General features: G+C 43.1%; 1 protein-coding gene and 1 long non-coding RNA gene across 2 annotated transcripts in view; one reads left to right on the forward strand and one right to left on the reverse strand.

Annotated features, from left to right (window-relative positions):
* Positions 1-5432, forward strand: part of PTH2R (parathyroid hormone 2 receptor) — a 68151-nt gene extending 62719 nt beyond the window's left edge. The window contains exons 10-13 of the mRNA XM_066625268.1: positions 1245-1339; positions 2979-3117; positions 4024-4065; positions 4963-5432. Of these exons, the coding sequence (XP_066481365.1) occupies positions 1245-1339; positions 2979-3117; positions 4024-4065; positions 4963-5367 (681 nt within the window). The 3' untranslated portion in view covers positions 5368-5432. The remainder of the gene's footprint in view (positions 1-1244; positions 1340-2978; positions 3118-4023; positions 4066-4962) is intronic.
* Positions 1-19271, reverse strand: part of LOC136648991 (uncharacterized) — a 101866-nt gene extending 82595 nt beyond the window's left edge. The window contains exon 1 of the long non-coding RNA XR_010794361.1: positions 19028-19271. This is a non-coding gene — a long non-coding RNA (uncharacterized lncRNA). The remainder of the gene's footprint in view (positions 1-19027) is intronic.
* Positions 19272-26988: the final 7717 nt, after the last annotated feature.

The raw sequence follows: 26988 nt of genomic DNA on the forward strand, positions 1-26988 counted from the left end.
TGTGCCCTTGAAAATCACTGGAGAGGTTGGGAAAGGGGAAGAAGATACAATATTTTGAAAGTACTTTTCCCCTATTAAAACAAAAGTTAAAGTCTATTACTTATGGCAACCTATCTTACCTTTTAAGAGATCATGTGAGGCACACTGCTTTACAAAGTGGATTCAGTGCAGTGAGCTGTGTTTTGCATCTCCGGATATGAGTCCTGCACATACGTAATCACTGTGATCTGCTGGCCTTCACTTTGGTCCTTTCTGCCCTAGAGCCTTTTCAGACTGCTGAGGCCTGTATCTTCTGCAATTAGCTGGAAGAATTAAAACGATGTTTGACATGGCCCTCAATATCTCAGCAATATAATAGAGACCCACTCTAATTCTGCAATGCCTACCCCCACAGCATAGGCAAAAGTGAGCAGGTGTTGCAGTCTTTCATTAAGAGCCCAAATATGTTTATTCAGAAATAAATCCTATTTAGTTCAATTATACTTACTCCCTGGAAAGTGTGCTCCTGTTTCTCCCAGTAATCATCAACCCTTTCATTACTAATTTTCTGACTCATTTCCTCTGTATAGCTATAGCAGCCTTGCCACTTGCCCTTTAAAACATTTATTCTATCACACTTGTCCTTCATTGAAAACAACTTTTGTTCTCAGCAAGGAGGGGCCATGGAGGAGAGGCAATTGGAGGGTGTGCTCAGCTGCTAAGCATGCACACAGCCAGGTGCGCAAGAGGCTCAGCTTTCCCCTCCAAAGCAAAAGGCATGAGAGAGCAGAAAAGTGGTCCTAGGTGGCCACTGCAGGCATGGGTGCCACCAGTCTTGAGCATTTGGGCTAAGCCTCCAGCTATGGCTGCCTCGGTGTTCAGCAAAAGGGGAGGAAAGTTTGGGCAGTGACCTCTTGAGTACGATCAACTCTTTTGTCATTTTGCTTCTGTCATTGTTGCTACTCTGAGAAGGGGAGAGAGCTTCTTAAAAAAGAATGAAAAGGCATGAGTACATATGGTGTGACATGTCACACCATATGAGAGAGAGACATGGTGTGACATGTCACACCATGAGAGAGAGAGAGAGAGAGAGAAGAACATCATGAATTGCTTTCTGCCCCCAAATTCCAGATATAGAGGTATTGAAAGATATCCTCATAGCCTTCTAGTATTAAAAGAATGCAGCAGACCAGGTCTCGACTAGATCAGGTCTCTCCTAGAAGATAGTGGAATAACATATACTGTATCTATGGGTTGTTTTACAGATAAACTTTGTTCTGTTCCTGAATACTGTACGGGTCCTGGCAACAAAAATATGGGAGACAAATGCTGTTGGCTATGACACAAGGAAGCAATATAGGTAAGACTCTTTGCGAAGTTTAGTTTATAATAGCGGTCTCTTCTAGAAAATTAGCAACTTTGGGAATGTAACACTAATTTGCAGGAAGCATTCCTTTGGGGGGGAGGGGCTTTCAAAAGTTACAATAATACCAAAAAAGGCAAAAGGAAAGGACTTCATCTGCAAATGCACAAGGGTAAAAAAGCTTAACTTAGCCAAACTTGAGAAAATCACAGGCAGGCACAATAAGAATTATCCATGTGAGATTTCAAAAAGAACAGGATTGAGCAGAGGGCCTAAAGGCAAGTTTTTAGTCACATAAGAAAGAAAAGGACACCAATTAACAAAGAGAATCAAGATTTATCAAATTATTTACTAACCTTATCTTATCAGTAAGTTCTGCTGAAGCAGGACTTGGCAACCTTTTTGGAAAAGCGGGCTGGATGTTCGGCAATGCTGTGATGGTGTCATTGCTGAACTGGGTTGCCGAACTTCCAGGAGCAGCTGCCCAGAGCTTGGCTTGGAAGGCAAAGCTTCCTACTCCGTTTACTGTACATGGTCATGTCATTCCCCCCCCCCCATCACTTGCCGTGTGGCTGTCATGGAGTTCTCTTTGGCATCTCTGGTGAGGGTGGGGAGTGGATGATGTTATTCACAAAAGCTGGTCTCAAGTAAAAGAATGGCTTGTGTGTTCTCAATGAAGTCAGGGTGCTAATTGAGAGAGAGAATGCAATCACTGTCAGGAGAGAGTCCAAGCATAATACAATTAGTCCTTATTTCTCCATCTTTGGAGAAGAACATCAAGCACTTTCTCACCACCAATTACTTTCTCACCTTCAATTACCTTGAAGTGTTTCTGGCAAGATGTGCTGAGTTATTCAAACTTCTGGTTCAACAGCAAAATTGATTAGAGGAGGAAGAGAAGTCAATATTGCCTTTGTGTAGTATAAAGATTACAAATTGGTGACTATAGCTACATCTTCTTAGAGTGCCGCTGAGTTGGCTAGCCCAGTGGCCATCATAATGGTTTGATGTTGCTCCATGACCTTTTCTTCCCTGGCTAGGCCTTGTGTTATCTGTTTTAACCAGTTGATAGTTTAGATAAATGAATGTACCAAGCGGACAGTTTGTTTGCCTGGATTTCCTGGTCACCTTTGATTCTCTGACTTCCTCTCATTAGAGCAGGAAAAGTGGAAAGTTGCTTACAGGAGAGGATTGAGTGAATGCTGCAGTGGTTTGGCAGCCATGTGTGGGTGTTCATCTGTGTCCCCTTCAAGTAGAACAACAACTCTCTTAATTGGTGAAATATCTGATTGATGCCCGTCTCTGCTGCAACACTACATGATACACACATTGCTCAGCTGTGGGTGTGATTTTTCCACTCTGGTAGAGATGTCAATGCCATTCTTTCCCCCAAGCATTTTACTTCCCTTTAATTTAATCAGACTGTCCGCTTCTAACCTCACCCTTGTCCTGTAGATGTTTAGCTTAGATCATGTCTGCAATTCTGTGCACAGTGAGGCTGCTGAATCCTGTTGTAGCCAGTAGTGCTGAAGTAACCTAATTGTGTGCAGGATTGCAGCCAGTGTCAATTTTACATCCTGTACAGAATGGAGCACATTGCTAGAGTTGGAGTGTTAATGACTTTTCTTTGTTGCAGAAAACTAGCAAAATCTACCTTGGTTCTGATCTTTGTTTTTGGAGTGCATTACGTTGTCTTTGTATGCCTCCCTCACACATTCACTGGACTGGGCTGGGAGATCCGAATGCACTGTGAGCTCTTCTTCAACTCATTCCAGGTATGGTGGAGGTACTACATTATCATTACAAGCTGCACTGTTTTCTTTTCCTGAGTGGAGAGATGGCCCTGACTTGGGGTATGTGTAGCCTGGTATTTGATAGGTGCCAGTAGACACAAATGGGCAGTTGGCTATGGCAGGAAAACTTTTCTTTTAAGCTTCTGACATGTGCAAGGGGAATCATTTTGTACCTCTAAACAGTGGGAGGTTGAAACCACTTTGGGAGAGTGCCCAGAGAGTTTATGCACATTAAAAGTTTGCAGCCAGTGTTTTGTTTTGCATTTTCTCTGCAGGCAGGACTAGCATCACAAGGTAGCACCCTTGCACAGTTGCTGAGGGCCCAACATCCAGGCAGAGCCCACTGCTGATGTTTAGACTTCCCCTGGAGTGTGCAGGGAGGCTACCCCATACCTGGATGGGAGTTATTCTGCCTTTCTCTGTAGACACATCCTGTTCCTCTCCTTTGCAAATGTGCAAGGAGAATGTGCAAAACTGAATGTGCCAATGGCTGCAATTCCTCTTTGCCAAAACTAAACTCCACACATCTGAAATTATGGGGGGGGGGGCACCATCCTTTCTGCACACTAAGAAAGCACTGCTGGGATAGGAATCCCACACTGCCTTCTAACTACTGTCAAATCAATGACTGGTGCCCTTTAGCATGCTCTTCTAGCCATGAGTGGCTCCTGTGTGGCTCAGGAAGCATTTCAGTGAGTTGGTCACATAGGAGGGAGTTGAGCTGCACCCCTTAGATGGCTTGTGTTATTTGCTAAGGCACAGGGCAGCTGCCGTTTGGCATGAAGAATGGCATACAAAATGCTTACATGCAGTAGGAAGTCAAGGTGATGATGGTACCCAAACCACCTGTGCTTTCTTTTCCTTTTCTTTCTTTAAATGTTCTTGCAGGGATTCTTTGTCTCTATCATCTATTGTTACTGCAATGGAGAGGTAAGCTTCCAAGCTCAAACATGGATGCACTAGACTACCCTGGGTGAATTTCAGGCTCCTTATCTGTACGGTGGGAATGGTTCTGTCCTACTACGAGGCTGAATTAAGATTTGAGGAAGTTGTTGCCTACCCTGAATTTTAGAGTGAGATTAAATTTATAGCTATGTCAAATATAAGTTGCTCTGCAGTAAATAACTTTGTGTGCTTCTTCATGATTAGACCTTCATTTTATAGAAATTAAAGCTAATATGTCTAGAGCTGCACTTTTAAGAACATGATCACTAAAGTTATGTTAAAATTTTTTTAAAAATAAGCTGGTAGTATTATTGGATCCAGAACTGCTGTATACAAATGTCTAAAAGCAGTGTGCTGTATATCTGTACTCTGTATACAGAAAGTAATTTAATACTTGGCTAGTGAAGCGAGCAGTTAACTCAGCTGGCATGAATAATAGTGCAAATTAAATGAAATTAATTTCATTTTATCTTTGCTCTTACATAGTCACCTGTGCTATTTATTTATTGGCATGTCACCCACCCCAGTCCGGAATGGCTCCAATTTGGAGCCAGACAAGAACAAGGGTGGGGAGGAGGGCCCATCTGTGCTTTGCTTGCTGTTCTGAGCTCTAGGACAGAAAGTACTGGGCACCCCTCCTGCAAAGAGTGTAGCAAACCTATGCAGTACCACAGGGGAACAGCCTCTCCTTGTACCAGGCTCTCTACACCAACTGCCTTACAACCCAATCCTATGCATGTCTACTCAGAAGTAAGTTCCATTAGAGTCAATGGGGCTTACTCCCAGAAAAGTGTGGATAGGATTGGGCAGTTAGACTCCTTCTTTATATTTTGATCTGACTGATTCTAGGTTCTGACCTGTTCTGATGATCTGTTCCTCTAGGTTCAATCTGAGATCAAGAAGACGTGGGCTAGATGGAATCTTGAAATGGACTGGGAGAAGACGATTCCTTGTGGCAGTTACCGCTATGGCTCTGTCCTCACGAACGTGACGCACAGCACCAGCAGCCAGTCTCAGATGGTGGTCAGTTCACGTGTGGCACTGATTTCTAGCAAGGCCTACAGAAATGTCACCCGGCACAGCAACAGCCACATAAATTTGCCAGGTTATGTTAGGAGCAACTCTGAACAGGACTGCATACACCAGTGGGTTCACGAAGAGGCTGATGAAGATGAAGAAAAGAAACTGGATGGCATTTCTCTCAAAGAGTCCTTTCGACGTCAGGACAATCACACAGGTCCCCATAAGGAGGAACAAAGCAAGGGAGAGGTAGAAGAAGTGCTGTAACAAGCCTGGGGGGCACACACCTCATGCAGAAAGGGTAGAATAATCTTCTCCTACCTAAGCAGCTATGCCCCACATCTGTGGGTCAAACTGCACATTACATAAAGCATGTGCTTGGAGAATGCAAGTTTGTTGCACCGACAGTTCCTCCAAATATTTGTGTATGTGTTGGGCATATCAAATCAGAACTATGGCAATGGGACAGGGGTGTTAACCCCTTGCCTCTCCCACATTCCCAGTGTGAAACAGGTTATCATCCTGGCTGTTTTTCTGCCAGGGAAAGAAAACTCCCATTGGTATCAAAAGGGAAAGAATAAGCACACAGTTGTATTTTCTGATGTCTCAGAGGCGACCCTCTTGAGTCAGCCTTATCAAATGATTTCTTAGTCAGTGGTACAGCATGCTACACATGCTACTTTATAATGTCAAACAGTTGATTCATCTACCCAAGTGCTTCTCAATCTTTTTACTGCCGCATCCCACTTCTGCACTTCACCCCAGAATGCCTTGCATCTTCTGAATAGTGCCCCAAACTGCCATACAGCTTCCAGGTAGTGCCAGCTGTGACCTACCAAAAACTGAGTTACAGCCCACTGGTGGGTCGTCACCCACAGTTTGAGAACCACTGATCCTGTATCCACTGTACAGAACCACTGTACTGTATCCTTCACTGAGTTTTTTCTGAGCAGAGCTGCTAGAGATGAAAATTTCATACAAGGCAGAAAAAAATAGAAATTTTCATATAAGAAGTCTAGATAACACAAAATGAATATCCATCATACAATCCTGCCAATATAGTTATGAATCTTTATTGAAAGTACTGTCAGTCAAAAATCATTTCAATTTCAAAACCCAGGTACGCAAAACAGGTACTAACAAACTCAGGTACACAGGTACACGTCCTTGTTCTTTTCAAAACACAATGAGCAGTCACTATCTTGGAAAAAAATTATTTGGCCACTATCTTCTTTTCTCTCCCTGGGTCATGTATATGATCTTTTCCTTTATTGCAAAAATCAGTTTTATTTATTTTTTCCAACCCCAATAATATGTCAGATTTACTTTGGTTTTACTGTACTTACAGTATACAAATTCTAGAGGCCACTAAGAAATACTGTGTCAAACTTTTTCCAGGAAACTTTTGTTTTTTTGTGTTGTTGTTTTTTTTTGCAAGATCACCTCTGCTTTCACAGATCATTTCTGATTTGTTATATTCTTAATTACACTGAGGGCCCAATCCTATCCAACAGTGGCATGGCTAATGATTGTGTAGCCTGGTGCCAAGTTCAAAATGTTGCTCCCGAAGTGATGTCACAACTGGAAGTGACATCACGTCCTGGTTTTTTAAAAAGTGAAAATTGGGAGGAACCCACCTCCTCTCCCCAGCAGTTCACCACCAACTTGCTCTGCTGCCTCCCCCCAGTCAGTGGCATAGCTAAGGCATATATCTGCTACATGGGGTCAAAGAAGATCTTGTAGCCCCCCCCCCCACATGACAAAATCAAATTTAATTAAGTAAATAAATAATAAGTTATTGGTTCCATGCTGTATCATAATAACATCTCATTGCTACTCAGAACAAGCAGTCTCATAGGTCAGTTTGGAGTTAAGCAAATCTACTTTTTGTTCCACAAGGCAATTGTGTTTTCATTTTCTGGTTAATTGGTCATAACGTTTGATAAAATACAGATATTCCAGTGCAGTTTGTTGCATTGCATTTTACATTAAATTACCTTTCCAATGATATATAACATGATGGTATTATTCATACATACCAAGATATTCACAATTTTGGTCGCAAGTGTCAAGCTCCGCTTGTTGCCCCGCTAAACCTCGATGCCCGGTACAACTGTTACCCCCTGCACCCCCTTAGCTACGCCACAGCAACAGACAACAAGACCTGTTAGTAGCAAAGATACAGTAATCTCTTACTAACCTCTTACTAGGCTGTCCAAATGGAAATGATCCTGAATGCAGGCTAAATTAATGGTTAAAGAATATACTTCCAAAGTTGGGATGGGGTGGGGGGAATGGTAGCATTTATAAGTATATCTCATTGATTTTAAACTAATGCCTGCTAAATCATTTTACTGGGAATAAGACTCCAAAGGTTGATGGCAATAAGGCAGCAAAAGCTTATTCCTGGGCCAAGTTAGATGAGCATGCAGTGTGGCCTACTATGTTTAGCTCTTTAAAAAAGAAAAGTTGCTGTGGTGTGTGTGGGGGGGGGGGGGCACAAAAGGAAGCCACTAATTTTAAATCATATTTTCACATTCATGGAGACTATTTTATTTTTAAAATCTCGTAAATCTAAGCACCATATTTTGTGCACTCAGAGTTTAATACTCTTGTGAGGTTGCTTATCAAAGAGACATTTTAAAGAACTCTTTTTTTTTTTTTTTTTAGCACACAAAACATATTGTTTTCATTTTGTCCTCTCCAAACTCAGGATTCTAATGTCTGGCTTTCTGAAACAGATGCAGAAAGCCCCTAATTCTTACTCTTTATTTGTTAAATTAAAGCAAGCAAAGTGAATCATTAAAGCGATATCCAAAGAATATTAGTGAAACTTACTTAAGGCATCTCTTTACCCACAATTCATACTTGGTTTGGGTAATATGGTCATAAGGGACATGTTAATTTGTTTTCATTTTGTTAAAACAACAAAACAAAACCCAAGTTTTCAATTTATATCAAAATATAGATTATCTTTTCATTGTGCATTTCTCTAAAAGCTTGCAATACTCTATTAAGTATCTTGGAAACCAAATAAACTTGAAGCCAAACAGACATATTTGGAAGAAAACTGTGGGATGGCTATAGGTCCTATTAGGACATATAGACTCAGGGTCCAATTCTATCCAGCTTTCCAGTACTGATGCAACCACAATACAACCCCAAGAGAAGAGAAAAAGAGTTCTCTTAACTTGAGGAGGCCGCCATGACTGTACCCTCACCGCAGGAGGCACGTGATTCCCCTTTTGCCATGTCATTACCCTTGCACATCCCCTTGCACATGATTCCCCTTTTGCCATGGCTGCATCGTCGCTGGAAAGTTGGATAGGATTGGGCCCTCAGTGTAATTAAGAATGTTTTTTAAAAAATCAGCGCTGGAAAGTTGGATAGGATTGGGAACAAACACCTCTAGGTAATTTCTTTTTTTCTCCTAACCCTCCTACTAATTCCTCCTCCCTTATAAAATTCTCCCTTGGTGCCTGTTTTAAGCCTCCTTTTCTCCAGCTGTGTTGTCTCTGGTGAGGAGACTGCCTGAGACTACTGGGTGCTGTAGGCTTATACCAGAGTCTTTCGAGACTGAAGGTTGCCTGCCACCAGGATACTCAAGCCAGCAGCACTATCATCTTCACTTAACCTGTGCCTGTCCAGACAGAGCTATTTCCAAAGAATTCTTTCATCCACAACTCTATCTGTGCAGTTGATTTTACAGTAAACATCTCTTAATAAAATCCATATTCTTCTCATGGTTACTGTTAGCCTAACTGAAGGTACTTTGAGATTGTTCATTCTTCAGTCAATGGTCTGAAAACATTTTGGCCTCTCTTGGTATAAATTTCTCCAATTTGGGGCGCAATCCTAACCCCTTATGTCAGTGCTTTCCAGCACTGACATAAGGGCAATGCAGCTCCAAGGTAAGGGAACAAACATTCCCTTACTTTGATGAGGCCTCCTGAGTGACACCCAACTGCAGGATGCAGCACATGTCCCATTGGCACCACTATGCCAGTGCTGGAAAGCACTGACATAAGGGGTTAGGATTGCACCCTTAGTTTAATTCTGGATAGGGCAATCCTGGGCCCAAAAATGTGTATGTGTGTACATGTAGTAGTAGGGGTGAGTGACAGAGAGAGAGTCCATCGGTCGGTCAGCAGTGTTGGCAACTGTACATTTATCTTTCTGTGTTTTTTTTTAAATTTCAAGTTTCTCCTAATCCCTTTTCCTTAATCCTTACCTAATCCCTTTTCTTTATTCTCTCTCTCTCTCTCTCTCTCTCTCTCTCTCTCTCTCAGATCTTTCTTTCATATCAAAAATCCAATGAGACCAAGAGAAAAGTCATGCGAAAATAGGAAGTGTGCCATGCAATTCTAAGACTGCTTACATAATCAGTTATGTTAAGTGTAAAGGGATTTAGGGCCCAATCCTATCCAACTTTCCAGTGCTGGTGAGCCCTGCCAATGGGGCATGCACTGCATCCTGCAATGGGAAGGCAGTCATTGAGGCCTCTTCAAGATAAAGGAATGTTTGTTTCCTTACTTCAGGGCTGCATCAGTGCTGGAAAATTGGTTAGGATTGGGCCCTTACTCTTTCATTAGATTGCAACCTTGGAATGATTAAACAGGGCAAGAGAAGTGAAGTATGGGTAAAATGCAGTAATGCTGGCTACAACATTGAAATTAACTTCCAAATGATAAAATAATAAAAAGGCACCAATTTATAGTTGCAATGCAACGGTTGCATTCAAAGTTAATTCAATAAATTCTGAACTGGAAGGAAATGATAGATCAGTCATATTACTGGTGTGCACCGGAATCAAATCCCTCTTCCTTTCCCTTATTCTCCTTGGTTCCGCACCAGCAAAATTGCTGGTGGAGATCCAAGGAGACCCATTCAGGCAGCAAACTTCAGCAAATTTACTTACCTCTGGGTAATGACTGCCCACCACCACCACTGGATGCAGGGTGTGCTCCTTTGGCGCAGCAGCATCTGCGGGGGGGGGGGGAATTGAGTTAAGACTGAGTCCCATGTCTCACTCCTGCACTCTGCTGCATGTGCACTTGATGAACTGGGTCAGGGGTCTCCAAACCCCAGCCCGGGGGCCAGATGTGGCCCATGGCAAGCCTCTTGTCCCCTAAAAGCCTCTGGCCCACTTGGCAAAACATGACTGGAACTGTGCTCTGGTTGCATCTGGAGAGTGTTCAAGGGCCAGAGAGGTTGAACGAATGAGCCCGTTCATTCATTTATTCAGTCATCTAAGTTCCATCTCTAATTTATTTATATAAATTTTATATTTAAATTTTTCCCCCTGCTCTCAACACCGTGCCAGATATTTGATGCTGCCCTCTGGCCAAAAAGTTTGGAGACCCCAGAACTGGGTGTATGTGTAAACTGGCCCTGTGTTGCCAATGGTTGTTGTTGGCTTTCTCCAGCCATCATAGTGATTATCCAGTTAACTGGCATATTAGACACCTGTGAACAAGATGTCAGCTATACCAGTCCCTGTGCTGATGTTGCTTTATCCAAAATTACTGACCAGATCAGTGCAGGGGAAAATTAACTGCAGCTAATTACTGTTGATTGGGCAGAACAAAAGGTAAAACTGTCGTCTGAATAAAAGGCTTTACTAATATCTAAAATACATCCCTCAGCGTATTAATTCTAGTTATTATTATTATTATTTCACATTTTTATACCGCCCTTCCTCCAAAGAGCTCAGGGCGGTGTGCACAGTTGCTCCCTTCCTGTTGTCCTCACAACAACCCTGTGAGGTAGGTGAGGCTGAGAAAAAGTGACTGGCCCAAGGTCACCAGGAAGCTTCATGGCTGAGGGGGGATTCAAACCTAGAGCTTTGAGGTCTAAGTGCATTTCCCAAACCACTACACCACCCTGGCTCTCAAATTATATCACATAGACTACCCTTTCTCCTTTTGGTTCATGGCTACAGTGGGATTCAAACCTGGTTCTTCCAGGTCTAAGTCCATCTCCCAAACCACTACACCACTTTGGCTCTCAAATTGTGTCACATAGACTACCCTTTCTCCTTTTGGTATATTTTCTCATTGTGGTCTACTAAAGATACCCACAAGGAGACACAGGGCGCCACTACAGAGGGCTTTCCGAACCCCAAGGTCTCCGGTGCTGGCTACCTTAAAAACCACTTCCCATCCCTGGCAGCAGCATAATCCTGGGGATCCTATTGCTGCCTTCTCCCCTCCCCCACCCCTTAAAGGGGCAGGGACAAGTGCTTCCCTGGCTGGTGGACTGTGATCCACAGGTTTGGGAACTACTGGACTAAGGCACGCTCTCCTGCTTATGAGTAAACAGACAATATGTTCACTTTCCATAGGGCTCCATGCATTTTCCTTCTCAGCTATCTGCTTGTCAGTTTCAGCTGCGCAACCCACTAGTTCAGAGGTGTCCAACACATTTCATCCTGAGGGCCACATTGGATTTATGGCACCTGCTGAGGGCCGAACTCCAAATGTGGCACCTGGAAGTGACCTGAACACAGGAAGTGATGTTACTTATGACATCACTTCCTGTTTTTTTTAAAAGCTGAGACTTCCCCCTCACTTCCCCCCCCCACAGACCCCATTCCACCACCAAGCATCCCCTGCCTTCCCCCCCACCCCAGACCCCATTCCACCACCAAGCATCCCCAGTCCTGTTGTATTAACTGATCTGGTTAATTATCTGGCACTAGCTGACAAATATGAACTGCTTTCATACCTGACTATTCCATTATTTTTCTGTTTGAGTACAAAGGAAACATCCACAAAACTGCAAGACAGCTGTTGGAAACAGTTCTCCCCTTCCAACCCTTTGTCTTGGTTGCAAGAGGCAGGCAGCCTGCTTCAGTCAGTCAGAACAAGCACCAGTGGTAGGAAGAGTGATTTTCTTTCTCCATATCAGTCTGCCCACTCAGTTCATTCAAAATCAGAGGCCATGCTTGCTATTATCCTTCTTTCTGAAGGTTCTTTTTTTGTGGAGGGGGATGGGCTACAAGACAGAGCCTTTTTGGTTGCAACCCCCAAGCTTTAGAACATCTTTCCCCTGGAAGTCAGCTTGGCCCCTTTGTTGTTGACTCTCAGCCAACACTGATCACATTTTTGTTAAAGCAGATGTTTCACTTAAAGTACTTGTTTTTCCATGTTCTTTAATTGGTATCTTTGGGCCTGCTTTATTGTGATCATTCAAAGATTTTATTTTTGTATTTGTTTTCTTTCTAAACGATATATGCTGTTTTGAGGGGCCTCTTCAGAGGCAGAAAGTTTTCGCTCCAGATAAATATATAGATAACACTGTGTGTGTGTGTGTGTGTGTGTGTGTGTGTGTGTGTGTGTGTCTGTCTGTCCACATGTATGCACACCCACATAATTTGCTGTTACCTGCATTTTCAGCGGGAGATACTTATTTTATGCCTGACCAAACGCATGAAAGCCATATTAACTGATGTTGTTGCTGATGTATTGCTATTGCCAAATTTGCTTAACTGGATAACCTTGTGATGTGACACGTTAGGTGCATTAAATCTTTTGAGGGCGATTTAAGTCATCTTTGCTTTTCAAAGCACCACTCACCTGGAGCAACAGTGTGGCATTGCATCTGTCAACTCTTATCTCTGCTGTGAGCTCACCAGGCAGCCTTTGGGCCTTTGACCCTCTTCTGCAATGTGGGGGTCCTCCTAATATTGCCCTTTCTTTCAGGGCTGATGTAAAACAACGTGCCCATACCACGTTAATGTACCTGAAATGCTTGAACATTCGGGAAGTGTTCAAAATGCAAAATGTTCTTCCTTGTTCAGTTATGCCTGTCAGCTTTGGCCGTCTTGCTTCTTGCTTGTTTCTGGCCCCGTGGTTCACCATCCTCCCTGCACTCTCTCTGCATTGATTACCTTTCCCTCTTAAGCCGCACAATGCGTTAAGTAAATCTCAAGAGCTCCCTGCTGGAGCTATTAAGCTCCAGGGCTATAATTTGGAGCACTTTTACTTGGAAATGATTGGGCTGTACATTGTCTCAGCTAAAGAAGAAGGCAGCAGAATGCATCTTTCCTTTCTCATTCCTATGCAATATTATTCACGTTGTTGCTTAGAACTTCTTTGCGCTCAACTCTCCCTACCTTGAAAGCACAGCCCATTGTCCCTTTAACATATACCGCCTTAAAAGCAAAATCTGGACACAATCTAGAAAGAGGGTTGGGGTTGGAACAGGGTGGAAAATCCACTGAAATCAATGGGACACATAGCCAAATCCTAGTCTATGAAATTAGGTAATAGGTATGTGCTTAAAAATATTCGCTGATACAATGATTAGTGGCTAAGTGACCAGATCTCTTGCAACTCAATGTGTTAAGAAGATTCTCAGTGAGACAGAGATTAGTAATTATTATTGTTATTTTAAAGATTTATACCCTGCCTTTCCTCTGCCAGAGCAGATGCCCAAGGAGGCTTACAATTTTAGACTTTAAAACAGAAAAAAACCCACAATATAAACCATAAAACAATAAATATAAACAAATAAGGGCATACAAAGGCACAGGGGGCAGATAAACAACCTCTCTCTCTCACTCACACCCCCCCTAAACAGTAATGTTTTGAGCTCTTGCCTAAAAGCCATGAGGGAGGGGGTAGTTCTTAGTTCCCCCAGTAGGGAATTCCATAATTGTGGTGCCCCCTGCAGAGAAGGCTCACCCCTATGCCACCATCCCTCTATAACTGATCTGGAAGAGAAAGAGTTTGGAATCGAAACTAAAGAGAGAGCCAACCCAGGGCCAAGGAATCATTTAGGGCACAGAGCTGCCAGCTAGCTGGGGATTTGTCTGTTGCTGCTTGCAGTCTGCTGGTGCTGCTATTTAACTTCATTCCAATGCTCAGCCTGTATATTTGTAAATAAAGCAAATGCTGCAAAGATACTGTAAGCCTCTGGAGATCTCTGTGAGCCTCTGGTGAACGAAGCCTGAACCCAGGTAACTTTGTGCTCCTGGTGCTTCACCACTTAGGAAAGTGGGGTGTGAGGGCATAACATTATGTACATTTATGCAGAAGCGGTTCCACTGAATTCAGTGGAACCTATTCCTGCAAAACTGTGCATATGACTGCATTCTTAAGTTAGATTCTACGTTTTACTGGTGAGACCAAAAGGCATTTTTGCTCTAGCAATCACCCCTAGCCTCTCCAAAAAAAACCTACCAAAACCTGAGCACTGTACAACTTTCCTATTTGGTGGAGTAATCCAATGGGGCAATGGTAATGTCTGCAGAATTCAGCTTGGTAATGTTTTCTAAATCGTATTTTTAAAAACTGTTACTTGATCCAAGTCTTTGGAAAGGAACAGGAATGCACAAAGATTAAACCATAGACAGCTGAGAGGGAAGGGAGGTTGAGGGCCCAATCCTATCCATCTTTTCAGTGCTGATGTCATCACAATGCAGTCCCAAGATAAGGGAACAAATGTCTCCCCACACTGAGGAGGCCTCTGTGACTGCCCGCCCCTGGCAGGGTGCAGTACATGCCCCATTGGCATAGCTGAGTCAGCACTGGAAAGTTGGATTGAATTGGCCCCTGAGTTTTCCCAATTTATCCCCCATACTTGCAATGTAAAATGATTTTTTTAATGTTAAGAATACCTGCCAGTCTAGGATTCTTGCAAAGGATGCCACTTGTAGAATGCATCTCAACAGTACTGAGAAACTGCCCACTATAGGCTTTTCATCCTGGCAGCTGCTGTATGGTAAGAGCATGTGAGTTTCAAAGGGACCAGAGGCTGTGCTAACTCTGCACCAAGAACTAAAAGAAGGCAAAGAGTGCATTTGCTCATTCAGGGCCCAATCCTACGTAGTGCACACCAGCTCACCACTGGCGCGCACTGTCACAAACATGCCATAAGGTATGTTTGCAGGCCCTAGCACCAGTGGAGCACCAGTGCTAGCCCAGTGCTGGCTGGCCCTGGGCTGGCGCTGGCATAGCACCAGAGCTCTGCTGCTCAGTGGTCGCGCAGACCACTGAGCAGCAGAGAGGTAAGTGGGGTCAGGGAGGAGGCGAAGGGAGGGCAGGGCATGCCCAGGGGAGGAAGCGGGGCAGGAGGGAGGTGGGACTGGTGGAGCTGTGCTCCACCGGATCCAGAGCCTCCATTTCAGATTGGCCACCGAACATGGAGGCTCTGAATTCTACCCCAACCTTCTGGTTGTCATAGAATCGAGTAGCCCCATTGTGGGGCTACTTGCTTTTACCCAGAGGAAGGGGACAAAAGTTCCCTTCTCCCGAGGAGGCGGGGGCAGTCGCCTGGAGCACGCTGGATGCAACTGCAGCCATTTTCGGCACCACTATAGCCCTACACTCCAGGCAACTCAGGATTGGGCCGCCCGCAGATAGAACTGCTTAGCATTGTACTCTGCTACTGAACTCACATCAGTCGCCACCCAGCTTTGCCTGCAAAATTTGCTGTCAACGCTTATTATTTGTCAGGGTGACCAGATATCATAACCAGGAAAGAGGACAAGGCATTCTAAAATGTAGGACATCCAAGAAAAATGTAGGACATGACAAAATAAAAGCTAAAAGCCCTCGCATGTTGATTTCATGTGGCTAATTTAAACACTATATTACATTATTAAATTTAAAACTATTACATATAATTTATTAATTACAAGGCAGCTATGCACTGCCTTCAGGGGCCTGCTCACAGGGAAAAGGAGGACATTTAAGTTCTTTTCCAGGACATGAGGCTGTGAAAAAGAGGGCATCTGGTCACCCTGTTTACTGCTGAAGCATTTCCTTTTATTTTTGTAATCCTTATGGAAGCCCTTTGTAAAGAACCGGTTTCTCTTTCAAATAGATACACTGAATGTTAAATAAATTTTTAAAAGCGGTCTAGCAAACTGGGCTCCTCAACTGCAGGTGTTGGACCATGAAGCAGTGCCCAGCACATTCCAAGATGGAATGAGCAGGGACAGGAAGAAGACTCAACAAACTAGATGGTCACTTCCAGGTGTTCAGTCCTTGCATGGGAATACTAGCAAAGCATAGAAGATGCGCTCATTTAAAGGATAAGAATAGGATAAGCAGTGGTCTTCAGAAGCTTCAAACCAAGCAGCGGAAATATACCAGAGCAGATTGCTATAGCAGGCTTTTAACTCTTAAAGGGTCCTACAGGATGTGGATATACCACTTAACGCCTTGAGATAAAATAGCCTTCTACAACATGCCAGCACAGACTGGCAGCAATGGAATCTACATAACTCTTTGCTTTTATTATTATTGCCATAAGTAAATTGGTTTGTAGGACTTGAAATGCAGAAAGTGCTTTCAACCTGCAGTTGAGCTCATCTTAACTACTTATGGGACCAGGAGGGTTCTTGCATTGTTTCCATTTTACACTGAAGCTTCATTAGGCATCCCATGAATTCAGGACTGAGCTGTGCATTGCTCCCCCCCCAAACCTGAATGCCACAAAGTGACTTGGCTGTGAGCCCCTTTGATTAAGCACTGCTTGCATCTTCATTTCCAAATGTACAGTATGTGCTGCTGTCATCTGTCTATAACAATGTCCTCATGATTTGTATCTTGTCCCTCAGCAATATTTCCTTGCCTTACTTAGCACAAAAAAATTTTTGTTGTTCTTAACACTCCAGGGCCAATGAAGTTGCAGGAAATCTCTAAATCTTCCCTCTAACTTAGTTTGACAGCAGAGCTGTCAGATATGCACTGATAGCAGAGAATTTTTAGTAGTGATGACAGTGTGAGAATGAGATGAAAAAAAAAGCTCAGTCTTTAAGATACTTGAGGGAGACAGACAGGAAATTGGGCAGTACAGGCAGGTACGAAAGCTGCCATTGGATTTGCAAATGCACTGACCATTATGTCCCAACTATTGCTTGTAAAGAATGGAAGAGCATCTCAAATTATTCTTCACTTGGCCCAGTTTCTGTATGTTTAATTGGGCCTCTTTGGATGCAGGTGTATTTAATTCTCAGATGCTCACAGTATTTGGAAATAAAAGAGACTGTGCAAGTTTTAAAAAAGTAATTTTGTGGCACCAGGTATTTATAATGAGGTGAAAGTTTTTCTTTAAAAAAAACTCTTTTTAAATTTTTCACATTTTTATACTGCCCTTCCACCAAGGAGCTTAGGCTAGTGTAAGTAGTTCTTCCCCTTTTTTTGTCCTCACGACAACCCTGTGAAGTAGGTGAGGCTGAGAGAAAGTGACCCACCCAAGAGCACCCAGGAAGCTTCATGACTGATGAGCAGCCCTATCCTCAGCTTCCCTAGTGCCCAGAGTTGCAGTGCTGCCAAAATGGCAACAGCTGCATCCAATGGGGCAGGGAAGCACTGCCAGGTCTCTTTGGGGAACAAATGTTCCCTTACCCGTGTAGCAGCCAGGTCGCCCCAATGGGTCTCCTCGGACCTGTGTCCGCTATTGAGCAGAATTGAGGAGACCCGTGTCGGATGAGCCTGCGGCCATCTCCACCCCCCTCCTGGACCCACTCCTCCCACCCGCCCAGTTCTGCCTGCTCCCTGTTCTCCCTTGCTCCAAAATGCCCTACCATTGGTCACCACTCATCCTCCGGCACCACGGTCCACCATACCGACTGCCACTGGGCCCTGTGCCAGAGGTTTGCCTGTACCTCTAACACAAAAGTGCATTACAGGCCAGTGGCACCAATGGAGTGCCGGCATCAGTCCTGATTGGATCAGGCCCCAAGTCCAAGACCCAAGTCATTACACTATCCTGGCTCACCATCCTAGTTATCATTATATGAAATCTAGTAGTTATGTCATAGATGCAGTGATCACATCTCACAAATAAAACAAAGAAAAAGCAAAGAATAATATATACAGAACGTAGCTTTCTTTAATCTTAGAAGTGGATCAGAATATGTCAGTAAGGGAGAAGATCACTTGCAATATTTTATTCACTCTTACAATCCAAAAGACGACAAACTCCTGTTATTCATAAAAAAATTATCCTTTCTCCTGCTTTCATACATAATGCCAAATGAGTAAGCTTCACTGCCTACAATACGACATCTGTCATGTTCACCTTAACCACTCTTTGATAGACAGTGTTTCCATTTACCTTTTGTAAGTGATTTTCATTCTGGTTCTAACATATTAACTGCCAGGTTTCTATTTTCCTATCTTACCGCATTTCTTATACAACCCAGCAAAATAAATCAAATTGTTGGAGAACACCCCTGTTTTTCCTTCTGGTATTAAGACAGCAGTTAAGTTACAAGGGATGCATTTTATAAACAACGGTAAATGCTGGAAGAACTACCTATGATAGTTTTCATATTTGATGGACTTGTCCAAAAATTGTCCTTAAAAGACTTGCCACTGCTGCAGCTGCACTGTGTCCCTTCTCCATCACATAGAACCACCTTCATAGGTTCTATGGGGAGAGAGAGGAAAAGAGAAAACACGTGATTTAAACCAAATGTGAGCCACCTTGATGGGATACAAATACCTAGAATAACTAAATATTAGTTTGTACCTTGTTGGAGTTTGATTTCTATTTTCCTTCTACTGCTGTTTGGGTGCCACCCTTCTTCCTTCAGTCTTACAGTGCCAATCATTTCTGTGGCCTACTGTGGATGTCCCAGAAGCATCTGGCAGACCACTGGTGGAAACAGGATGGTGGTTTCAACTAAGACAGTGGTTCTCAAACTTTTATCAACAGGAGCCACTTTTTAGAATGAGAATCTGTCAGGACTCACTGGAAGTCCTTCTGGACTCATGACCCCAAGTGCATCATCAAGCAGGAAAATTTTTAACAATCCTAGGCTGCAATCCTATCTACACTTACCCAGGAAGAAATCCCATTTACTATCAAATCCCATTTACAATAACACTTCCCCAAATGCAGTCACATACCATGGTAGCATCAAGTCCACTGTATTAAAAATAAAATATTGAAATGAATGGGGACCCACCTGAAATTGGATCATCCTGACCCACAGTATGAGAAACACTGGACACTTGCTTTGCACCATCAGGGATCTTTTGTTCTGATGGGTCTCTGCTGTATAAGCCAGGACTGGGAAGTATTGTCTGTGCTATATTCCCCTTGCGTTTTCTCTGTGTTCATGACAGTTCATATTCTATGTGAAAAATTACATCCAAATGAGAATGCTTTATCTTTGGAGAGTGTTTTATAAACAGCTCCCTGGAGTATTCTCTGTGTTCACCCACAATGCAAGTCACCTTGATGTAGTGTGGACTATGTTGCTGCTTTGCCTGGCTAAGTGTTAAAGTGTTATGGTAAGATAAAGTCATAGGTACATAAGCTCAAGGCACAAGTGTGCTACTTCCGTTTCCCCTGCAGTCTGAGTGATGATAACACTTCAGATGGTTAAGAGCATCTTGTTTTGTAGTTATGTGAGCTTTCGTTTGGAGCCACTGAGGACCAGAGTGAATGCAACCTTTGAATGCTGACAGGCAAATGTGGACCTGCCCAATCTTTAAAAATGGCTGATTTGTAACCACAGAAAAGCAAAGCACAAAAGAAATGCAAACACACAATTTCTCTGCCATTCCTAGGTGGCCTCTCAATTATATATCATCATACTTGGAGAACAATGAGAAAGGGTAAGAATGTGATGTGGGGTCACAGCTGGTCCATTCAGAAGAGTTTTGCCACAGAGGCAGCTGACCATAATAAAGCAGCTTTTTTTTTTAATCAAAGCACTGCATACATTTGCTGATGATTCATCATGACAGAGTGTTGAATGATTCTAGCTGTTTTCAGTTTGCTTAAATATGAATCATCTGTGCCCGCAGAAAGGCAGAAGAGGTTGAATCTTTTTTTTGTTCTGCTTATGCCTGCAGTGCTAGGGACATGGTTAGTCCAGCATCCTGTTTCCCAGTGACCCACCAGCTGCCTCTGGGAAGCCCACAAGAAGGGCATAAAGACATTAGCCCCCTGCTATTGCTTCCCTAACGCGCACGCGTGTGTGTGTATTAACTTTTGCTGCACAGATGGAATGAACAGCTGTGGTTGGTTGAGTGAATGCATAGTGCCTCACTTTCATCCAGTACCTGATACAAATCCTTGGAGCAATGTTGCAGAGAAATTCTGCAATGCTGTCATGTTCTGCAGCCTTTACTGGAGAGTAAGGGCCCAATCCTATGGGCTACACATTTTGGTGCTGTGCGGGCGCTGCTGGCCCGACTGTGGCAAAAAGTGCCATAAGGCACTTGTTTATGAGTGGTACTGGCGCACCACTGCCACTAGGCCTGGTGTCAGTTGGTGCGGAGCTGCAGCGCCCAAAGATGGCCACTGAGGACTCCCAGTGTTAAGTGCCACCACTGGCCAGTGGCAGGACTTCTCGGGGTAGGGGAGGGTGGAAAGGGGGCAAAACTGGGCAAGGAAGGGCTGGTGAAGGGGAGGGGTGGGTCTGGGAGCAGGGCAGAGATGGTGACAGGCTCTGCCACTATATCCTGACCCCCCCTCCCAGGCCAGGAAACCTGACATGGGTCTGCTTGATTCTGTGCCCACTCAATAGCCTGGGCGCTATATGGGGTAAGGAAAGGTAAAGAGGAGACCTGGTGCTGCTTCCCTGCCCCATAGGATCCACGGTTGCCATTTTGGCACCACTGTACCCATGGGCGCTAGGATTGAACTGCCTGAGTGCTGAGTTCTGAGCCTGGATCAGAACTTCCTTTACATGACTCTGACTGGTTCAAACCACCCTTATTCCAATTTCCATGCAGCCACCATGGCCCAGCCTGAAAGCAGGTGAGCAAATGCTTTCCTGGCCCAGCAGGCCTGGCTTCTTTCCCTGTTCTCCCAGTGGCATAGCTAATTATCGTGCAGCCTGGTGCCAAGCTCAAAATGATGCCCTGGAAGTGAGGTCACAACCAGAAATGATGTCATGCCCAGGGTTTTTAAAAAGTGAACATTAGGGGAAACTCACTTCCTCCCCCCCAGCAGCTCACCAGCCACTTGCTCTGCTGCCTCCATGCCAGTCAGAGGCAAAGCTTAGGCATCTATCTGCTACCTAGTCAAAGAAGATTTGTAGCCCTCCAAGACAAGAATAAAATTTAATTAAGTAAATAAATACAAAGCATGCCCTTATTGGTTTGAGACACTGTCCTGGGGTGAAGAGGGATAGTTATTCTCCCCCTGCTAAATATAAGAGGAGCACCACTTGAAGAAATGCCTTTTTACCTGGTTAGCAGGGTTAACTGTTTTATGATACACGGAAAAAAGAGCTGACTCATACTAACACCTTATTGGTTCCATGCTGTATCATAACATGTCATTGCAACATGTCAATAATATAATAACATGTCATTGATTCTCAGAACAGTCAGTCCCATAGGTCAGTTTTGAGTTAAAGAAATCCACTTTTTGTTCCATAAGGCCGCTGCGTTTTCATTTTCTAGTTAATTGGCCACAACTTTTGATAGAATATATTCCACTGCTGTCTATTTCATTACATTCTACATTAAATTACCTTTCAGAAACAACTGCGTTGGCTTGGTCATGTCATGAGACTGGGCAATGGTTGGATCCCAAAGGATCTCCTCTGTGGAGAATCCGTGCAGGGAAAGCACCCTGCAGGTAGACCACAGCTGTGATACAAGGATATTTGCAAGAGGGATCTGAAGGCCTTAGGAATGTACCTCAACAGGTGGGAAACCTTGGCCTCTGACCAGCCCACCTAGAGGCAGGCTGTGCAGCATGGCCTTTCCCAGTTTGAAGAGACACTTGGCCAACAGTCTGAGGCAAAGGAGGAAGGCCCGTAGCCAGGGAGACACACCAGGGATAGACTACAGTGTGGAAGGGATTGTCACTCCCAGATTGGCCTTTTCAGCCACACTAGACGCTGTGCCAGAACCACCTTTCAGAGCACGATACCATAGTCTTCCGAGACTGAAGAATGCCAATGATATATAACATGATGGTATTATTCATACGTACCTAGATTTTCACAATTTTGGTCACTAGTGTCAAGCTCAGCTTGTTGCCCCCCTAAAGCTTGATGCCTGGTGCAACCGCTTTCCCCTGCACTCCCTTAGCTACACCACTGTTCTCTCCTGCCTCACAAGGTGTGTTCCTTACACTCCATGTGGATATCAATCTGATATCCATCCTCGTTAGGGGGACTAATGGGACCCCACTGGTAAGTTGCTAGGGTGGCACATCATCTCATCAGAAGTCCCATTCCTCCATAACTGACAGACTGTGAGGCTAAATATGTGGTACATACTCATGCATGTAACAGTTGCCCAGTATTTTAAAAAGAAAAAACTCAGGGTGGTCAAGCACTTAGGCAACAAAATTGTGCTTAACTGTCTGCTTGCCTGCCATTTCCCTGCTCCAGTTTGCCCTTCTCCTTGTGTTCTTTTCCACCTGTGAGCCAATTGGCAGAGGAATGGGAGCCAGAAAGGTTGCACCCAACTACCTCTATTGGATTCTTCATTCCAAATTCATTCCTGCAGCATAAATATTTTAGTTACTTTACTTACTTAGGTAAACCTTTATTGGCATATAGAAAGTCCAACGATAATAATAAATATAACAAGGCAAAGAGATACAACTTTATCAACTATTAACTTCTGGCCATTGCCATAGAAACTGCCGCCAGAAATTCCGCCACCAAAATGGTGATGGAAGAGGAGTAATCACTAAGAAGGATTGGGAAAGGATCAACAAGAGAAGCAGGAAGAGAAGAGAGAAAAGGTGGGACCTGAGATTATAATGGGCAGTACACCAAAGAAGAATATGATCCAAAATACTGGTTCAAGTGAACAAAACAGACATGATCTATTTGAATGAGGCATCTTAGAAAATCTCCCTTGGTGTACTGCAGATGGAAATATGTTCAGTCTCGCTAATATGAAAGCCCTTCTTTTGCTCGGATTAATAAATTGGACAAAATAATTCGCAAGGCGGCCAAGGGAGGGGGACAGTCCAAAAAAAAGGGGTGAACAGGTCAGATTCAAATTAGACAGTAATGTTATGTATTCTTGCTGCCAGAGGTTGAGTTTAATGAGATGATGCGCTTTTTGAAGGTCCATATCAGCTAAAAGTTCAGGAGAAAGATCTAAGGAAGATAATTTGGCATGAATAAGTTTAGACCAATTAGATGGAAAAGGGTCTTTTAATAAATCTAAGAGAATGGAATTCGGGTGAATATTAAGATGGAGTCTGAGCCAAAACTTAAAAGTGGAAGTCCAAGCTACAGTAGTGGGAAGATGAATGCCCAATGATTTGGATACTTTGGATTGGAAAACCCAGAAACTTATGACAATACACTTTGCTTTACATCCACGTAGTGATGTAGACAGATTGTATTTGCCTTGTAAATTTGGTGGCAGAGGGCTTTTCCAAGTAAAATAAACAGTGGAGGAAGAGAAATATGCATTAACTGATTATGTAAAAAGAGAGTCCGGAGTAAGCACTTGTTGAAGTAATGAATAGGAACTTACTAAAAGTTAAGTAAACTAAACAGGAGTATAGGAAAAATGCTATAAAAACAAAAACTGTCACAATAAAGCACTGTATGGCCAATATAGGGAAAAGATCAGACAAAATAAATAATGAAAAAACTTGGCTAAGGTTAATACCTAGAACCTTAAAGAAAGAAACAGAATCATTAATATTAGCAGCCCAAGAGTAGGTTATTCAGACAAATGCAATAAAGGCCAGAACTGAAAAATCATCAAATGATGCAAAATGCAGATTGTGCAAAGAAGCCAAAGAAATAGTTGACCATATACTTAGTTCCTGCAAGAAGATTGCACAGAGCGATTATAAATCTAGACCTAATACAGTGGCTCAAACGATCCATTGGAATTTATGCAGAAATTTCAGCATTGAAACAGTTAATGGGAGCATAAACCAGAAAAAGTGACAAAAAATGAGAGTCAAGATCTTGTGGGATTTTTGAATACAAACTGATAAAGTTTTGGCACATAATATACCAATTATTACAGTAATTGAAATAAAACTAAGTGACCTTTACCAACAGCAATACCTGGCAATAGTAGGATTGATTAAAAAAGAGAATAAAAAATTAGTAAATACCAGGATTTAAAAATTCAGATCCAAAGATTATGGCCCAAATAAGCAGTGGTTATCCTAGGTGTGATTGGTACACTGGATGCAGCTCCAAAAACACTTGAACTGCAATTAAAACATCTGAATTTTGACAAAATTACTATCAGTCAAATTCAAAAAGCCACCCTTCTTGGTTCAGCACACGTTATATGTAAATACATTACAACCTCCTCCTAGGCCCCTGAATGGGACCTGACTAGTAATTAATGCCAAGTCCAGTAAAGAATCAGCAACTGTGATCTGCAAGAAATAGCAGCTGCTTTGAGGGCCACTTAGGAGGTAGAAAGGTGATGTACAAATGCCTAGAAAAATAAATAAAACAAACAATGATTTTGAGTATGCAGCAATGCAAGTACTATTGCATATGTACCAGCTGGGAGGTAGTATAGCAGATAGCGGTAGGGTACAAGGTACCTTTGTCTTTTCTAACTTCAGGTAATGCATGTTATTTGGTTACCTAGAGTGCAATTCAAAGGCCTTCCTTCCTGCATGCATTCTCTCTTCCTTCCCCCGATGAGAAGACATGTAGCCAGGCAGACTAGCTACAGAATTCACATCAATTCCTAAAAAGATGTATTTCCCTTAAATATATATATATTTTATTTTGAACACAAGTCTCATGAAGAACTTCCTCTCTTGGCTTTCCTATACCAGCAGCAACACTATCCTGAATGTGCCACCCAGTGTTGCCTCAGGTCTGTTGCCTTTGTACAATTATAGAAAGAAAAGAAAGAAAGAAACCATCAGGTTAGTGCAAACTGTGGCTCATGTAGACATTTTGGAAGCTCCTTAAAAGTTATTCATCCTTGTTCTTCCTACATTAAGCTAGCCCTTCTTATATTGTTATTTATACTCTACATCAGCAGTTCTCTGTTTTGCCAGATCCCCAGTCCAAACTTTGCTTAGAGAATTATGCCCACTTTAAGCCAGTTAGCTCCTCTTTTTCCCCCCAAGAATGATACTAGTTCTGCCCTACAGCACTGCTAGACCCCCCCCCCCCAACCAGGGTAGCTAGCCTGTTCTACCTGCAAAGGTCTTCCTTCCTCCCCCCTCTCCCACCAGCAGCTCCTCCCACCACTACAGCAGCAGGTTGGTCCTCTGCAGGTCTTGCGCATGGCACCCAAACACAAATCTCAGTGTCTCCAAAGTCCATTCACCAATAAGTCCATTAGCCATTAATCCAGGCTATCCTTCCTCAAACTTTTCTCTTTCTGCTACCCACCCCAAACTCTCCATCTGGTCATCTGGTGCTTTTATGCCTGAGGGTCCTATTAGCTTCAAGTGGCTGCAGTTGTGCAGCACACCTCTGCTGAATGCCTATGCCTGACCCTTAAAGGGGCCACTGCTGACACCACATCCTAGCTCCTCGCCAGATATTCTGCAATTGCAGTACATTCTCAAACGTTTTAGAGGCCCTAGAGCAGTGGCTTCCTTGACTTAGTGGGCAGTTGACAGCGGCTCCCCATTAGGTCTACTATACATTGTATAGTGCGGTGGATTTTTTTGGGAGGATTCAAGGGCTTCCCTGGTTGGTTTCCATGGCTCCCTGGGGAGGCACAGCTCACGGTTTGGAAATCACTGCTCTACGTGTTTCTCATAGGATGCAGTGGAATGTGAACAATCACAGCATTCTCTTCCCTCATTCCTAATAGAACCATATCTTCCTTCTTTATCACTAATGGAATTACTTTCTGGCATTAAAAATTGAGTTCTGAATTCATTGTGTAAGCAGGAGAACTGTACAGAATCTTAAAGGATGTGATTAATGATACATTGCAAATCTCAGGTCTTCAGACAGAAGCTGCCTGTGGTAAGCAGTGGGAAAAAAATCTATATCCACAATCCTCAGTGACTACAACAAATCTGTAATTCAGACAACCAGGTAGTGAGAATGATTTTGCCCATTTTTAAGAGGAATTTTGGACATAGAAAGCATGTTCACCATGTCACAAAGCCTGCAATCCTATGTACATTTTCCTGGGAGGAAGCTCCACTGAATACAAATAGGTCTTACTTCTGAGTAAACATGCATAGGATTGTGCTGAAAGTGAATTAGGGCACAAGCCTATGCAGGCCTACTCAGAAGTAAGTCCTATTCATGCAAGGTAGTGAAAGCCACTTATGCTATATAACAAATTTATTAGCTTAAAACAATTAGAGCCTAATAAAGCAGCTTAATGAGAAAATGTACACATGCTTAAACAAAAATCCATTTCACTTCTTAGTCTGAAGCAGGCCCAAACACCAAGCTGACAGCTATAAACAGCAAAGAATGTTTGGCAGAATGCCTACCAAGGACTAGATAGCAGCTCAGAACAATACGCACCTTAAAGGCACTGTTTTGTGAACAGGGAGGATGGGAGGGAAATTCCACCCTAGGCTCCCTGCTTCTAAACAGAGAAACATTTGCCATTTTAAGATCATAATACATTCAAGCTTCCTTAAACCAAAAAAACAGTCTTGTATACCAAAGTTTCATGTCAAAGAGATTATGATGCTTGCTTGCAAATATTCTTCAATGCCTTAAGTGTAACCAATATATATATTAGCTATTAGAGTAAAATTTAATTGCCTGATGTTATTAGAATGTTTAGGAAAAGCATGGAAACACACAGAATAGTGCAAAGCTATTAGATTTCACTATTAAAGAGGCTTAAGCCTCAAGTCTGAAAATGTAACTCGGATAAAAGCTATTTCCAGCCAAAAATCAAGAGTCTGACAGGGAGACAGCTCACAGACTCTGGAATGTGGGACCCTGTATCTCTGTAAGACCTTGAGAATACAAAGTCTTGCAGAATCTGAACAAGGGAGTAACATCTCAGAGAG

The sequence above is a fragment of the Tiliqua scincoides genome, chromosome 1, assembly GCF_035046505.1.
Source record: "Tiliqua scincoides isolate rTilSci1 chromosome 1, rTilSci1.hap2, whole genome shotgun sequence".
Classification (NCBI taxonomy): Eukaryota; Metazoa; Chordata; class Lepidosauria; order Squamata; family Scincidae; genus Tiliqua; species Tiliqua scincoides.